This window comes from Oncorhynchus masou, chromosome 25 (genome assembly GCF_036934945.1).
Source record: "Oncorhynchus masou masou isolate Uvic2021 chromosome 25, UVic_Omas_1.1, whole genome shotgun sequence".
Taxonomy (NCBI): Eukaryota; Metazoa; Chordata; class Actinopteri; order Salmoniformes; family Salmonidae; genus Oncorhynchus; species Oncorhynchus masou.
Genome location: NC_088236.1, coordinates 20815712 through 20831997, shown reverse-complemented (window position 1 = coordinate 20831997; position 16286 = coordinate 20815712). Strand labels below are relative to the sequence as shown.

The following is a 16286-nucleotide window of genomic DNA, read 5'->3' as shown; positions in this document are numbered from 1 at the left end:
CAGAGTGATCATGGGCCTCTTGGCTGCATCTCTGATCAGTCTTCTCCTTGTATGAGCTGAAAGTTTAGAGGGACGGCCAAGTCTTGGTAGATTTGCAGTGGTCTGATACTCCTTCCATTTCAATATTATCGCTTGCACAGTGCTCCTTGGGATGTTTAAAGCTTGGGAAATCTTTTTGTATCCAAATCCGGCTTTAAACTTCTTCACAACAGTATCTCGGACCTGCCTGGTGTGTTCCTTGTTCTTCATGATGCTCTCTGCGCTTTTAACGGACCTCTGAGACTATCACAGTGCAGGTGCATTTATACGGAGAGTTGATTACACACAGGTGGATTGTATTTATCATCATTAGTCATTTAGGTCAACATTGGATCATTCAGAGATCCTCACTGAACTTCTGGAGAGAGTTTGCTGCACTGAAAGTAAAGGGGCTGAATAATTTTGCACGCCCAATGTTTCAGTTTTTGATTTGTTAAAAAAGTTTGAAATATCCAATAAATGTCGTTCCACTTCATGATTGTGTCCCACTTGTTGTTGATTCTTCACAAAAAAATACAGTTTTATATCTTTATGTTTGAAGCCTGAAATGTGGCAAAAGGTCGCAAAGTTCAAGGGGGCCGAATACTTTCGCAAGGCACTGTATATAGCAACACCACCACCCTTAGATTTACCATCTGTACGAAAAACATTGTAACCATTTATGCCAATATTTTTGTCTGTAAAATATTTTTTGAGCCAGGTTTCAGAAAGCATAAATACATCAGGGTTGGCAGTTATTATCCATATACTCACAACATCAAGCTTTCTGCAGAAGACTTCTTACATTCCTATGCAAAAACTGCAGGCCACTGACTACTTAATTCGGCAGGGGTACAAAGGTCAGGACCTGGGTTAGATTGCACATTTCCATTCAGTAGAAGCAGCATGATAATGGCTAGATCGAGGGTTACAACATTTGGATTGACAGACAGCACTTGAAGGAGAATCCAGAGTCACCAGAGTCTTTAACACCACATATTTCAGATGTGTGAAGTCCAGAGACATGGTACCAAGAGAACAGTCCTGACATTTAAGAGCAAGAGTCCCATTTCTCCCATATTGTTTGGGTGAAATGTGCATAGTTCTCACGTGTATTTACGGAGCAAGCGTGTGGTTTCTCACAAAACTTGAGGGGAAATCAGTCATATATTTCCTCATTCACAGAGCAACGCGCTCTAAAAGTATCGTCAACATTGTAAAAGCCAAGGGTAGACAACAGGAAAATTAACAACAGCAACATGTTGGTTTATAGCCCTAAGAGTCACTAATCAAATAGTCCAACCGCAGATCAATAAAAAAAAGTCAGCAATCACATGGTCCACCAGGGTCTGGTCTGGAGGTAGCGCTGACACATTGACCCCAGACTTTATATGTTTGACCCCCAGCACTGGGGGTTCATTCCCGCATACTCCTTACTTATCTCCATTCACTTCCCTCTAACTCTCCCTATTTCATTCCTTCAAATTAACACATACAGAATGCTGTTGTCCGTTTCTATATAAATCAATAAGATGAAGATGGGTGAGAGATGCAGATTCAGTGATTTGCCAAATCACCGTGAGTCAGGATTAGATGAGTGGAAAGTGAATGAAGAATCACGGACACAGTAGTCTGACTGCCACAGCAGATGGTACAATTGGGTTAACATGCAATTTAATGTGCTTTAAAGTGCTTTGCAGTACCTACCCTATGTTCACACACACACAGTATCACCCACACATGCTCTCTCACACAAATATACACGCACAAAAAGGTGGCAGGGCTTGTCAGTGTGTTTTGGTTTGGCAGGCTGAGGATCTGACTGTGTGTACATACTTACTGGAGTGTCTTCACTGGGAGACTGAGAGTCAGACAGCATTTTTGAATTTTGCAACACTGAATGTTTTAGCACCCACCACAAGCTGCTGGGGATATTGTCCATCATCGACACACACCCATGCAGATATACTCAGACAGGCAAACGCATGCACTGACAAACAGACACAAATACACACAAATGCATGCACGCACACACACATTGACAGACGGAGGAAGGAGGTAACAGAGACGCTACATGTTAGACCTTACCAGTTACGTTTTGCATACAGGAGTGCATACATGATCACTGGCTCATTGAGTTTGTAAAGATAATGTGTTCATGAAGAGACAGGATTCATTAGGCAAGTTAATTACAGTATGTAGTTGAATAATGATGAATGGAGAGCTGACTACTAGCTTAACCCCTGTGTGTATAGTATTGCTCCACTCACAAGCAGTGTGTGTGTGCGTGGGGGTGGGGGGGGGGGTAAAATACGGACCCTGCTCAAAAGTAGTGCACTATATAGGGAATAGGGTGCCATTTTGGCCAACATTGGGGGTAAATTCAGATCAGTGTGTGTTTGGAGCGTGTCTCTCTGTGACCTTTCAGCACCTAACATGAAGCCTGCTCTCCCTACTCCAATTCCTCTCAGGGGTCATTTAATTTTAAAACACTGCAAGGGTCAAGTTCATGCAGACTCTACTGGTAGAAAAGCAGAGATATCCAGGCATTACAGACTATTACTGCTGGAGAATGAAGTCAGAGGACAGATCAGACAGCACCATTCACATGAGAAGGGCTTATCTCACAAACAGAAATTGAGGTTAATTATAACAGCCATGTGATGGGTGAGTCTGTTTAAAAACAAAAGCCTGGAGATAAACAAAACAGTGAGGTCAAACACACATTCACACATATACACGCGCGCGCACGCACGTACGCACACACGAAGCAACACATCCACGCACGCACGCACATGCATGCATGCTCACACACACAACATACCTGTCACGCCCTGGTCTATATTTATTACGTTATCTTCATTTATTGAGTCAGGCCAGGGTGTGACATGGGTTTATTTGTAGTGTGTTTCGTCTTGGGGTTGTGTGGGGTGTATAGATTAGTCTATGGCTGCCTGAGGCGGTTCTCAATCAGAGTCAGGTGATTATCTTTGTCTCTGATTGGGAACCACATTTAGGTAGCCTGGGTTTCACTGTGTGTTTGTGGGTGATTGTTCCTGTCTCTGTGTTTGTTACACCAGTCAGGGCTGTTTCGGTGTTCGACATTTGTTCTTTTGTATTGTTCGTATTTTTTCATCATTAAAGATGTATCGAACGAATCACGCTGCATTTTGGTCCGATCCTTATTCCACCTCTTCGTCAGAGGAGGTGGTAGAAGAAACCCGTTACAATACCACAGCACTCTAACACCACAGCCTCTGTCACCTTACATCAATACATAACGTGAACACATGTACTATATACATTATTATTAACATCAATTATCTATAGCAGTTGCTGATTGACATACCCTAAATAACCGTTTGAATTGCAGTGCACAAATTAAATATTGATTGGTTGGTTTGATGAAGGATGTAGTAGCAGTGGCAGTAGCATAACTCCAGAACCATTTTTTTTGAATGAATACATTACTAGCTATATAACATGTCTACGTAACCTATGTATAAATGTTATTGTCTTAATCCTAATATGTTATAACATAGTTATTAGGGTACTAATAACTTGGTGACTGGATTCAAGTGCATTATTGTTATTATTAAAGTGCATTTTTGTTCTGTTTGATTTATTATCACCATAAACATACATTATAGGCTTTGGATTAAATTCACATTTTTACATCAATGTGAAACATAAGAAGCTGCGCATTGAAACGTTTCCCCAAACAGAACTCACCTGTCCACCGCTATCGCAGTCATAGAGTATATACTAGCGAAGACAGCAGCGACGGGGAAGAAGTTGTGAAAGCGACAGTACATCAGCCCGAAGTACCACTCGTTGTGCACGGAATAGATGAAGTTGATAACGGTGTTGAAGGCAGACATAGACGCTTCAGCAAACGCGAGGTTCAACAGAAAATAGTTGGTCACAGTTCGCATTCGTTTATGCGCCATAATGATCCAAATTACAACGACGTTCCCCACCAGAGACACAGTAACCATGCAACTGTAGGCGAATGCCCATAGCACAATTCTCCAAACGGGTTGCACAAACTGGTTCCAGTCCTGTTCAGTTCCATTGACCCCTGAAGAGTTGGTCCAATTGCTTGGCAATTTTAAATCAGTTGTGGTGAATAAGGGATCCATTTTTTTGGTGTTCTGCTGGTGACAATAATATAATTAGTCCATGAAATGTACACTAATCAACCAGTTACTGATTGAATAAATGGTAAGGAATCATCTTGAAGAATGCTGATGTATTTCAATTTAAACTTTCTTCGTCATTGCCATCCTGACGAATTTGGCACCCCTAAATAAGACTGGTAACATGATGCAATGATCACTGAAAAGCAGCTAACACAGAGAACATTTAGAATAACCCGCAGTTATTAAAAATGTAATTTGGATGAGAAAATTCATGTGTATTTAAGTTGACTCCACTCCGCGTAAAATGTAGGTGTTCCCTGGTACATGGCGTTCAAAGGAGCACCTCTTCTCCACCGCAGCAAAAAGACACAGGACGTGAAAGAAGCTGTTCCTAGACTTGACTCCTCTCCAGCGCTCTACTCCGTACCCTATACTATTGGCTCATTGAGGTGCGCTCTCTCTCTCATACTTATACTCACGCGTACGCAAATATCAGATATCTTCAGCAATTGTATATGGTAATGGGAAACGTTCATGGACTGGACAACTTGTTCAACGAGCCCAGCATAGTTTAGCAAATTCATAAATGTCTAAATTTAGACAATAGAGAGATATGTAGCCCACAAAAATACATATTGCTACTGTAGGATATGGGGATACCTATAGTGAATGGGTGATGTATTTCATTATAGGCTCTACCCCACTATTTCCAATCAGCTAACATAAGCCACATATTCTGACAACCTTGGGGAAACAAGACATGGTGCCAAAAAAATGGAAAAGGGGAAAGAGAGGGTTAGATTAGAGAGAGACTAATGTGAATGTTGCTCTGTTGTCCTTTCCCCAAATTGGTGTAAAAAGTGTAGAAGATATTTATACTGAGGTGGGGTTTTTTTAGAGGCCTCTGAAAACGTACCTGATGGGCTTCTATTGCATGCGCCATAAGGGGATAGATAGAGTACTATGTCAAGCATAACTGAAGTCGGGTCCTGAAACCTGAAAGAGCAGGGAAATGAATTTTAAGTCAGTTTTCACAACTGACTGTCTATCACATGTTCCTGCTCACTCTCCAACTGGTGGCCTTTTCTGCCTCAACCACCCAATGCTCTGTGGCGCTCTGCACTATAATGGTCATAGCTAAATTACTGAATGAATGTTGTACACAAGGAATTGGGGCAGATCGACAATCAGTCAATGTGCTTGAGTAACACAGAGAGTGAGAGAGACAGCGAGAGAGACAGCGAGAGAGAGAGAGAGAGAGAGAGAGAGAGAGAGAGAGAGAGAGAGATACATCCCTAGAGGCCCAGGGATAAATGCTTCTGTGGGATTTTCTGTGTCTGAATGTCTAAGTGACTGGTTAGAGCCAGTTTGCACTGTTCTGTGAAGGGAGTAGTACACAGCGTTGTACGAGATCTTCAGTTTCTTGGCAATTTCTCACATGGAATAGCCTTAATTTCTTAGAAGAAGAATAGACTGACAAGTTTCAGAAGAAAGCACTTTGTTTTTGACAATTTTGAGCCTGTGATTAGTGTAGTGTCAACATCGCAGCCACTACCAGCTAGCCTGCTCCAGCAGTACTGTATCATTTCAATCATTTTAGTCAATAAGATTCTTGCTACTTAAGCTTAACTTTCTGAACATTCGAGACGTGTAGTCCACTTGTCATTCCAATCTCCTTTGCATTAGCGTAGCCTCTTCTGTACCCTGTCAACTATGTGTCTATCTATCCCTGTTCTCTCCTCTCTGCACAGACCATACAAACGCTCCACACCGCGTGGCCGCGGCCACCCTAATCTGGTGGTCCCAGCGCGCACGACCCACGTGGAGTTCCTGGTCTCCGGTAGCCTCTGGAACTGCCGATCTGCGGCCAACAAGGCAGAGTTCATCTCAGCCTATGCCTCCCTCCAGTCCCTCGACTTCCTGGCACTGACGGAAACATGGATCACCACAGATAACACTGCTACTCCTACTGCTCTCTCTTCGTCCGCCCACGTGTTCTCGCACACCCGAGAGCTTCTGGTCAGCGGGGTGGTGGCACCGGGATCCTCATCTCTCCCAAGTGGTCATTCTCTCTCTCTCCCCTCACCCATCTATCTATCGCCTCCTTTGAATTCCATGCTGTCACAGTTACCAGCCCTTTCAAGCTTAACATCCTTATCATTTATCGCCCTCCAGGTTCCTCGGAGAGTTCATCAATGAGCTTGATGCCTTGATAAGCTCCTTTCCTGAGGACGGCTCACCTCTCACAGTCCTGGGCAACTTTAACCTCCCCACGTCTACCTTTGACTCATTCCTCTCTGCCTCCTTCTTTCCACTCCTCTCCTCTTTTGACCTCACCCTCTCACCTTCCCCCCCTACTCACAAGGCAGGCAATACGCTCGACCTCATCTTTACTAGATGCTGTTCTTCCACTAACCTCATTGCAACTCCCCTCCAAGTCTCCGACCACTATCTTGTATCCTTTTCCCTCTCGCTCTCATCCAACACTTCCCACACTGCCCCTACTCGGATGGTATCGCGCCGTCCCAACCTTCGCTCTCTCTCCCCCGCTACTCTCTCCTCTTCCATCCTATCATCTCTTCCCTCTGCTCATACCTTCTCCAACCTTTCTCCTGATTCTGCCTCCTCAACCCTCCTCTCTTCCCTTTCTGCATCCTTTGACTCTCTATGTCCCCTATCCTCCAGGCCGGCTCGGTCCTCCCCTCCCGCTCCGTGGCTCGATGACTCATTGCGAGCTCACAGAACAGAGCTCCGGGCAGCCGAGCGGAAATGGAGGAAAACTTCAGCCGCCCTGCGGACCTGGCATCCTTTCACTCCCTCCTCTCTACATTTTCCTCCTCTGTCTCTGCTGCTAAAGCCACTTTCTACCACTCTAAATTCCAAGCATCTGCCTCTAACCCTAGGAAGCTCTTTGCCACCTTCTCCTCCCTCCTGAATCCTCCTCCCCCTCCCCCCCTCCTCCTCCCTCTCTGCAGATGACTTCGTCAACCATTTTGAAAAGAAGGTCGACGACATCCGATCCTCGTTTGCTAAGTCAAACGACACCGCTGGTTCTGCTCACACTGCCCTACCCTGTGCTCTGACCTCTTTCTCCCCTCTCTCCAGATGAAATCTCGCTTCTTGTAACGGCCGGCCGCCCAACAACCTGCCCGCTTGACCCTATCCCCTCCTCTCTTCTCCAGACCATTTCCGGGGACCTTCTCCCTTACCTCACCTCGCTCATCAACTCATCCCTGACCGCTGGCTACGTCCCTTCCGTCTTCAAGAGAGCGAGAGTTGCACCCCTTCTGAAAAAACCTACACTCGATCCCTCCGATGTCAACAACTACAGACCAGTATCCCTTCTTTCTTTTCTCTCCAAAACTCTTGAACGTGCCGTCCTTGGCCAGCTCTCCCGCTATCTCTCTCAGAATGACCTTCTTGATCCAAATCAGTCAGGTTTCAAGACTAGTCATTCAACTGAGACTGCTCTTCTCTGTATCACGGAGGCGCTCCGCACTGCTAAAGCTAACTCTCTCTCCTCTGCTCTCATCCTTCTAGACCTATCGGCTGCCTTCGATACTGTGAACCATCAGATCCTCCTCTCCACCCTCTCCGAGTTGGGCATCTCCGGCGCGGCCCACGCTTGATTGCGTCCTACCTGACAGGTCGCTCCTACCAGGTGGCGTGGCGAGAATCTGTCTCCTTACGCGCTCTCACCACTGGTGTCCCCCAGGGCTCTGTTCTAGGCCCTCTCCTATTCTCGCTATACACCAAGTCACTTGGCTCTGTCATAACCTCACATGGTCTCTCCTATCATTGCTATGCAGACGACACACAATTAATCTTCTCCTTTCCCCCTTCTGATGACCAGGTGGCGAATCGCATCTCTGCATGTCTGGCAGACATATCAGTGTGGATGACGGATCACCACCTCAAGCTGAACCTCGGCAAGACGGAGCTGCTCTTCCTCCCGGGGAAGGACTGTCCGTTCCATGATCTCGCCATCACGGTTGACAACTCCATTGTGTCCTCCTCCCAGAGCGCTAAGAACCTTGGCGTGATCCTGGACAACACCCTGTCGTTCTCAACCAACATCATGGTGGTGGCCCGTTCCTGTAGGTTCATGCTCTACAACATCCGCAGAGTACGACCCTGCCTCACACAGGAAGCGGCGCAGGTCCTAATCCAGGCACTTGTCATCTCCCGTCTGGATTACTGCAACTTGTTGGCTGGGCTCCCTGCCTGTGCCATTAAACCCCTACAACTCATCCAGAACGCCGCAGCCCGTCTGGTGTTCAACCTTCCCAAGTTCTCTCACGTCACCCCGCTCCTCCGCTCTCTCCACTGGCTTCCAGTTGAAGCTCGCATCCGCTACAAGACCATGGTGCTTGCCTACGGAGCTGTGAGGGGAACGGCACCGCAGTACCTCCAGGCTCTGATCAGGCCCTACACCCAAGCAAGGGCACTGCGTTCATCCACCTCTGGCCTGCTCGCCTCCCTACCATTGAGGAAGTACAGTTCCCGCTCAGCCCAGTCAAAACTGTTCGCTGCTCTGGCCCCCAATGGTGGAACAAACTCCCTCACGACGCCAGGACAGCGGAGTCAATCACCACCTTCCGGAGACACCTGAAACCCCACCTCTTCAAGGAATACCTAGGATAGGATAAGTAATCCTTCTCACCACCCCCCTTAATGATTTAGATGCACTATTGTAAAGTGGCTGTTCCACTGGATGTCAGAAGGTGAATTCACCAATTTGTAAGTCGCTCTGGATAAGAGCGTCTGCTAAATGACTTAAATGTAAATGTAATGTAAATGTAATCGAACTCAAAAATGCTGATGCTCAAGATACTCGACTAGTCTAAAGAAGCGTTGAACGAGATCTTCAGTTTCTTGGCAATTTCTCACATGGAATAGCCTTCATTTCTCAGAACAAGAATAGACTGACGAGTTTCAGAAGAAAAACTGGCCATTTTGAGCCTGTAATCGAACCCACAAATGCTGATGTTCAAGATACTCAACTAGTCTAAAGAAGGCCAGTTTTATTGCTTCTTTAATCAGATCAACAGTTTTCAGCTGTGCTAACATAGTTGCAAAAGGGGTTTCTAATGATCAGTTAGCCTTTTAAAATGATTAACTTGGATTAGCTCACACAATGTGCCATTGAAACACAGAAGGGATGGTTGCTGAAAATGTACCTCTGTATGCCTATGTAGATATACCATATAAAAACAGACGTTTTCAGCTACAATAGTCATTGACAACATTAACAATGTTACGCTGTATTTCTGATCAATTTGATGTTATTTTAATGGACCAAAAAATTGCTTTTATTTAAAAAATAAGGACATTTCTAAGTGACCCCAAACCTTTGAACGGTAGTGTATGTAGTAATACGCTTTATCAAGGACATTGCATTTTATAAGGCCATTGCTCGCCTCTGTCACAGGCTTTCACATGACGTGAGCTCAGCCTGGGAGCCGAGGCTAAGGCATTGCAGTTCTTGGAATATCCTCTTCAGAATTGAGAAAAGACCACACAATTGTAGCCTGTCATAGTACTACTAGCATCATATGCTGTAGTAATCCCATCACTGAAAATAATGGAGGTTGATTCATGTGTCTTACTTCAATCAATCAATCAAATGTATTTATAAAGCCCTTCTTACATCAGCTGATGTCACAAAGTGCTGTACAGAAACCCAGCCTAAAATCCCGAACAGCAAGCAATGCAGGTGTAGAAGCACGGTGGCTAGGAAAAACTCCCTAGAAAGGCCAGAACCTAGGAAGAAACCTAGAGAGGAACCAGGTTATGAGGGGTGGCCAGTCCTCTTCTGGCTGTGCCAGGTGGAGATTATAACAGAACATGGCCAAGATGTTCAAATGTTCATAAATGACCAGCATGGTCAAATAATAATAATCACAGTAGTTGTCGAGGGTGCAGCAAGTCAGCACTTCAGGAGTAAATGTCAGTTGGCTTTTCATAGCCGATCATTCAGCGTATCTCTACCGCTCCTGCTGTCTCTAGAGAGTTGAAAACGGCATGTCTGGGACAGGTAGCACGTTCGGTGAACAGGTCAGGGTTCCATAGCCGCAGGCAGAACAGTTGAAATTGGAGCAGCAGCACGGCCAGGTGGACTGGGGACAGCAAGGAGTCATCATGCCAGGTAGTCCTGAGGCATGGTTCTGGGGCTCAGGTCCTCCGAGAGAAAGAAAGAAAGAAAGAAAGAAAGAAAGAAAGAAAGAGAGGAAAAGAGAGAACTAGAGAGAACATACTTAAATTCACACAAGACACCGGATAAGACAGGAGATATCCTCCAGATATAACAGACTGACCCTAGGCCCCCTGACACATAAACTACTGCAACATAAGGAGACACTGTGGCCCCATCCGACGATACCCCCGGACAAGGCCAAACAGGCAGGATATAACCCCACCCACTTTGCCAATGCATAGTCCCCACACCACTAGAGGGATAACTTAAACCTCCAACTTACCATCCTGAGACAAGGCCGAGTATAGCCCACAGATATCTTCGCAACGGCACAGCCCAAGGGGCGGGGGGGGGGGCGTCAACCCGGGTGGATGTGTAATGTACCTATTACAATTGAGAAGAAGAATTTAAAATATTATTCCACATAGAGCAACCATTGACATGCCTGACAGCGTAGTGGTAACATCATTAAGTGTGCACTTATACAGTAGGACCATCACTAAACAGCTGGAAGCCCTTGCAATGAGGACTGTCTATTTATTATCATCCATAGGATTGCTTAAAAGCTCATAAGTGCAGTGGATGCTACGGTGTAACTACTGTACAGATGTATGATCTTAAATTTGTATGAACTTAAATTGAGCCAGTTACAGTAGGAAATTATCCAGGAGCAACAGGAAATTTGAATTATGTGGATTGTAATTCATGGAAAGTTTTGCAGGGGTCGATAGATTTTTTGTAAGAGAAAATCAAGTCTTGATTTCAAAGTGGAAATTACAAACTTCAGAAGCCTGTCACACCCTGATCTGTGTAACCTGTCTTTGTGATTGTCTCCACCCCCATCCAGGTATCTCCTACGTTCCCCATTATCCCCTGTGAATTTATACCTGTGGTTTCTGTTCGCCTGTTGCCAGTTCGTCTTTGTCGAGTCAACCAGCGGGTTTGCCTCACCTCCTGTTTTTTCCAGTCTCTCTTTTTCTCGCCCTCCTGGTTTTGACCCTTGCCTGTCCTGACCCTGAGCCTGCCTGCCGACCTGTGCCTTTGCCCCACCTCTGGATCATTGACCTCTGCCTACCCTGACCCTGAGCCTGCCTGCTGTCCAGTACCGTTGCCCCATCTCTGGATCATTAACCTCTGCCTACCCTGACCCTGAACCTGCCTGCCGACCTGTGCCTTTGTCCCACCTCTGGATCATTGACCTGGATCAATGACCCTGAGCCTGCCTGCTGTCCAGTACCCTGATCTCTGACTGACCCCTGCCTGACTGCCTGCTGTCCAGTACCGTTGCCCCATCTCTTGATCATTGACCTCTGCCCCCTGACCCTGAACCTGCCTGACCCTGATCAATTGACCTCTGCCTGCCTGCTGTGCTGTCCAGTACCGTTGCCCCATCTCTGGTTTACTGACCCCTGCCTACCCTGACCCTGAGCCTGCCTGCCGACCTGTGCCTTTGCCCCACCTCTGGATCATTGACCTCTGCCTACCCTGAGCCTGCCTGCTGTCCAGTACCGTTGCCCCATCTCTGGTTTACTGACTCCTGCCTGCCTTGACCTGTCTATTGCCACCCATGATGGATTATTAAACCATTGTTAATTCGACATTGTTTGCATCTGGGTCTTACCTTCATACCTGATGAAGCCTTTTAAAACCGCAAATACAATACAAGTTTTAAATGTCCTGCATTGCAGAAGAGTTCTCCTGCAACAGAGTGGTCAAATTAAGATCCTACATCTGTACTGCCATACAGTACAGTATGTTATTATCTTGGATAACAGTAGGTTTCATCATAATGTGAGCTCCTATTACTGTAAACGTTATCTCTAAGATCTACAGAATCATCTATTATTGGAGAGAAAATATGGTATTCATCTAACTACTAGCTATGAACTTGAGGATGAAAGGGTGGTCATGAAATGTATGGTCCAGAATATTGGGGGTTCTCTCTACCTGTCTCTCCTCTCCATGCTCCCCGCCTTGTGAGTCACACACAGCCTTTCTTTCCTGATCACTGTCCTCTATCCTCACCCACATCCTCTTTAATACGTCCTTCTTAAATTCCATTCTCTCTTAACAAAACCTTCCATTTTTTGCATGACGTCACTTATTTCCTATAGGGGGAAATAAGTAATCAGTGCTCCAAGGTAATCATCGGGACGGCTTAAAACATGTCAGCAATTCAACATTCTCACCAGTTCCCCGATAGGCAATGGGAGAGAGATGATTGAATCATATACAACATTGTTTCACATTAATTTCATGATTTTCATTTTGGCACAGTACATGCATGTTATTGTTAGCATGCCAACCTGAACAATGTTAATGGCTCACAGTATAGGTAGAGGAAAACTAGATTATCCTGTCACCTTAGAGACGAGGAAGAAAATAAATGTTTAATATAGCGATGTCCAGAAACAGAAAAAAACTCCTGTTATCTGGTATAGATATTACACAGTAATAATCAATGACGCAGTAAATGTCTTTGGACTCTAATATTGTGTCGTTGGGCTCTAATATCCTGATCTATGTCAGAGTAGTTTCAGTCCAGCACTTTCTCACAATGAAGGATGGTGGTTCAGATAAGATGCGAATTGTCTAATTCCCTTTTGGAATAATTACACCAGTGTTTAAAGGACAGATTCAATAGACAAAACATTAATAAGAATGAGTTTAGTCCTTAGCTCTCTGACCTTTGTCCTGGTGATTAACATTCAAAGTGCTTTCTGGTCAAATGAGCTCTTCTGTTATGACATTTTTGCAACCTGCTTTGAATGCCAAAAGTGGACTTTTTCTCCTCTTGTTTTTGACAACTCTTCATCCACAGTTTTTTGGGGGTGGGAGGGTTGGTCAACCCAGACCCATGTGTTTCGTTATTTCTAAATAGTCACCCTATTCTGATAGATAGGGCAGATTTTGTGAAATGTATATCTAATGGGGGATTATAAAAAGTTGAATTCATATAATATCCTGTTAAGCTACACTACCGGTCAAAAGTTTGAAGTGCCCTTTTTCAGCCAGGCAATAAAATACAGTACCAGTCAAAAGTTTGGACACACCTACTCATTCAAGGGTTTTTCTTTATTTTTAAATACATCAAAACTATGAAATAACACACATGATATCATGTAGTAACCAAAAAAGTGTTAAACAAATCCAAATATATTTCATATTTGAGATTCTTCAAATAGTCAACCTTTGCCTTGATGACAGCTTTGCACATGCTTGGTATTCTCTCAACCAGCTTCACCTGGAATGCTTTTCCAACAGTCTTAAAGGAGTTCCCACATGCTGAGCACTTGTTGGCTGCTTTTTCTTCACTCTGACTCATCCCAAACCATCTCAATTTGGTTGAGGTCGGAGGAATGTGGAGGCCAGGTCATCTGATTCAGCACTCCATCACTCTCCTTTTTGGTAAAATAGCCCTTACACCGCTTGGAGGTGTGTTGGGTCATTGTCCTGTTGAAAAACAAATGATAGTCCCACTAAGCCCAAACCAGAAGGGATGGCGTATCGCTGCAGAATGTTGTGGTAGCCATGCTGGTTAAGTGTGCCTTGAATTCTGAATAAATCACAGACAGTGTCACCAGCAATGCACCCCCACACCATAACACCTCTGCCTCTATGTTTTAAGGTGAGAAATACACATGCGGAGATCATCCATTGCCCCACACTGTGTCTCATAAAACCCCCAAATCTCAAATTTGGATTCCAGACCAAATGACAAATTTCCACCGGTCTAATGTGCTTGTGTTTCTTGGCCCAAACAAGTCTCTTCTTATTGGAGTCCTTTAGTAGGGGTTTCTTTGCAGCAATTTGACCATGAAGGCCGGATTCACACAGTCTCCTCTGAACAGATGATGTTGAGATGTGTCTGTTATTTGAACTCAGATAAGCATTTATTTGTGCTGCAATTTCTGAGGCTGGTAACTTTAATTAATGTATCCTCTGCAGCAGAGGTAACTCTGGGTCTTCCATTCCTGTGGCGGTCCTCATGAGAGCCAGTTTCTTCATAGCGCTTGATGGTTTTTGCGACTGCACTTGAAGAAACTTTCAAAGTTCTTGAAATTTTCCATATTGACATGTCTTAAAGTAATGATGGACTGTCGTTTGTCTTTGCTTATTTGAGCTCTTCTTGCTATAATATGGAATTGGTCTTTTACCAAATAGGTCTATCTTCTGTATATCACCCCTACCTTGTCACAACACAATTGATTGGCTCAAACGAAGAAATGCCACAAATTAACTTTTAACAAGGCACACCTGTTAATTTAAATGCATTCCAGGTGACTATCTCATGAAAATGGTTGAGAGAATGCCAAGAGTGTGCAAAGTTGTCATCAAGGCAAAGGGTGGCTATTTGAAGAATCTCAAATAAAAAATACATTTTAATTTGTTTAACACTTTTTTGGTTACTACATGACTCCACGTGTGTCATTTCATGTCCTCCCTATTATTCCTCCCTATTATTCTATTATTCTTGGATGAGTAGGTGTTCTAAAACTTTTGACCGGTAGTGTATATTCCCACTTTCACTCACAATGACATGACAACCACTGTGACAGTCATTCGTTTCGTCAGTCCATCAGTCGGTCACTGCTTATGTGAGTTGGCATCCAATAGACTGACCCCAACGTGCATCTGGCCAGTAATTCATTCAGTGATCCCCAATGCCCTCAGCACAACCATCTATAATTCATGAATTATCCATTATTGAATATTAAGCAATAAACAAGCCACCCATATTCCAGGCACGCTCTGGTGTATGTGTGAGTGGCAGCGAGAAGCAGCTTGTTATCCATTGAAATGCAAGAGGGCTTCAAATCCCCAAAACGTGCATTTAGCTGTAGATGGACTTAGCTACCTTAGCTACTTAGCTACCTAAATCCTGTTCACATCAATGGTGTGTGATGACTCGTAGATCCAAAGCCATAGGCTATTGATTAGACCTTGCAAGGGCTTTAAAATCTAATACAGGTGTGGTGCTAGAGCAGGAAAATAATCCTGAAGCAACAGGAAATGTGAATTTGTATGTGGATAATAATTAATGGGCATGTCTTGATTGATTAATTGGACTCAACATTCATAGAGTCAGTTTGCTAATACAGTATTAATTCAATAAACTGTAGCCTAAATGTTAAGAGTCTGAAAGCAGTAGTCTTAGGCTATTGAAATACTGTTCTGTATCTTCTGTTTCCTGTAAGAAATATTATATTGCCTATAGGTTTGCAATTCTATCCAGCGAAGAAAGGAATGGGAAAAATAGCAAAAGCATGGCAGAGTCTTTCTGCAGGCCTTTCTGCAGCGCCACCATACAGATGCGTTGAATCTTCAATTCTGAAGTCCATGAAAGGGGGGAATGAGTTGCCTGGGCGCTGCGAAGGTTTTGCGGCTCTGGTGTTGAATCGGGTTCGCGGTGCTGTCCATGGTGCTGAATGTATGTGAGCTGTGTTAGGGCACAATCCGGTATTCCCACACATGCTATTTAGACGTGTTCACTGTAGGCCTACCTGCGGCTTCTAAAATGTAAGTTACAACAAAGACTACTGACCTAGTAATAGCCTAGTATCCAGTATCTACATCACATACATGTGTGCCAAAAATACACCATCAAGAGCTGATGCAATAATGAGCAATAGCAGGGATTAAATCCTCTTTGTCCAGTAACAGTGACATTTTTCGGGTAGTGACACAGCCTATTAAGCGGTTAGGCGGAACCTTGGATCTGACCCATTTCCTTTAAGATGTTCGTTCCAAAGGAAAGCAAGCAATGCATGTCTGGATGATGAAAGCAAGCTCCTTTGTCTACCATCTGGGCTGTTGCACGTGATCATACTGTAATAATCGAGTGTTGTTGGATAATTGCTATAAATAGCAACAAAAACAAAAAAAACGAAATTGCTATGTATTTCGATAATTATTTTTAAAAGATAGAG

The 16286-nt window shown here is 44.4% G+C and overlaps 1 protein-coding gene across 2 annotated transcripts in view; it reads right to left on the bottom strand.

Moving 5' to 3' along the window:
- LOC135513520 (substance-P receptor-like) overlaps nt 1–4160 on the bottom strand; it is a 39421-nt gene extending 35261 nt beyond the window's left edge. The window contains exon 1 of one of the 2 annotated variants that reach the window (XM_064936397.1): nt 3751–4160. In XM_064936397.1, the coding sequence (XP_064792469.1) occupies nt 3751–4160 (410 nt within the window). The remainder of the gene's footprint in view (nt 1–3750) is intronic. The other variant, XM_064936398.1, reaches the window with a different exon arrangement.
- Between the last annotated feature and the right edge of the window lie 12126 nt (nt 4161–16286).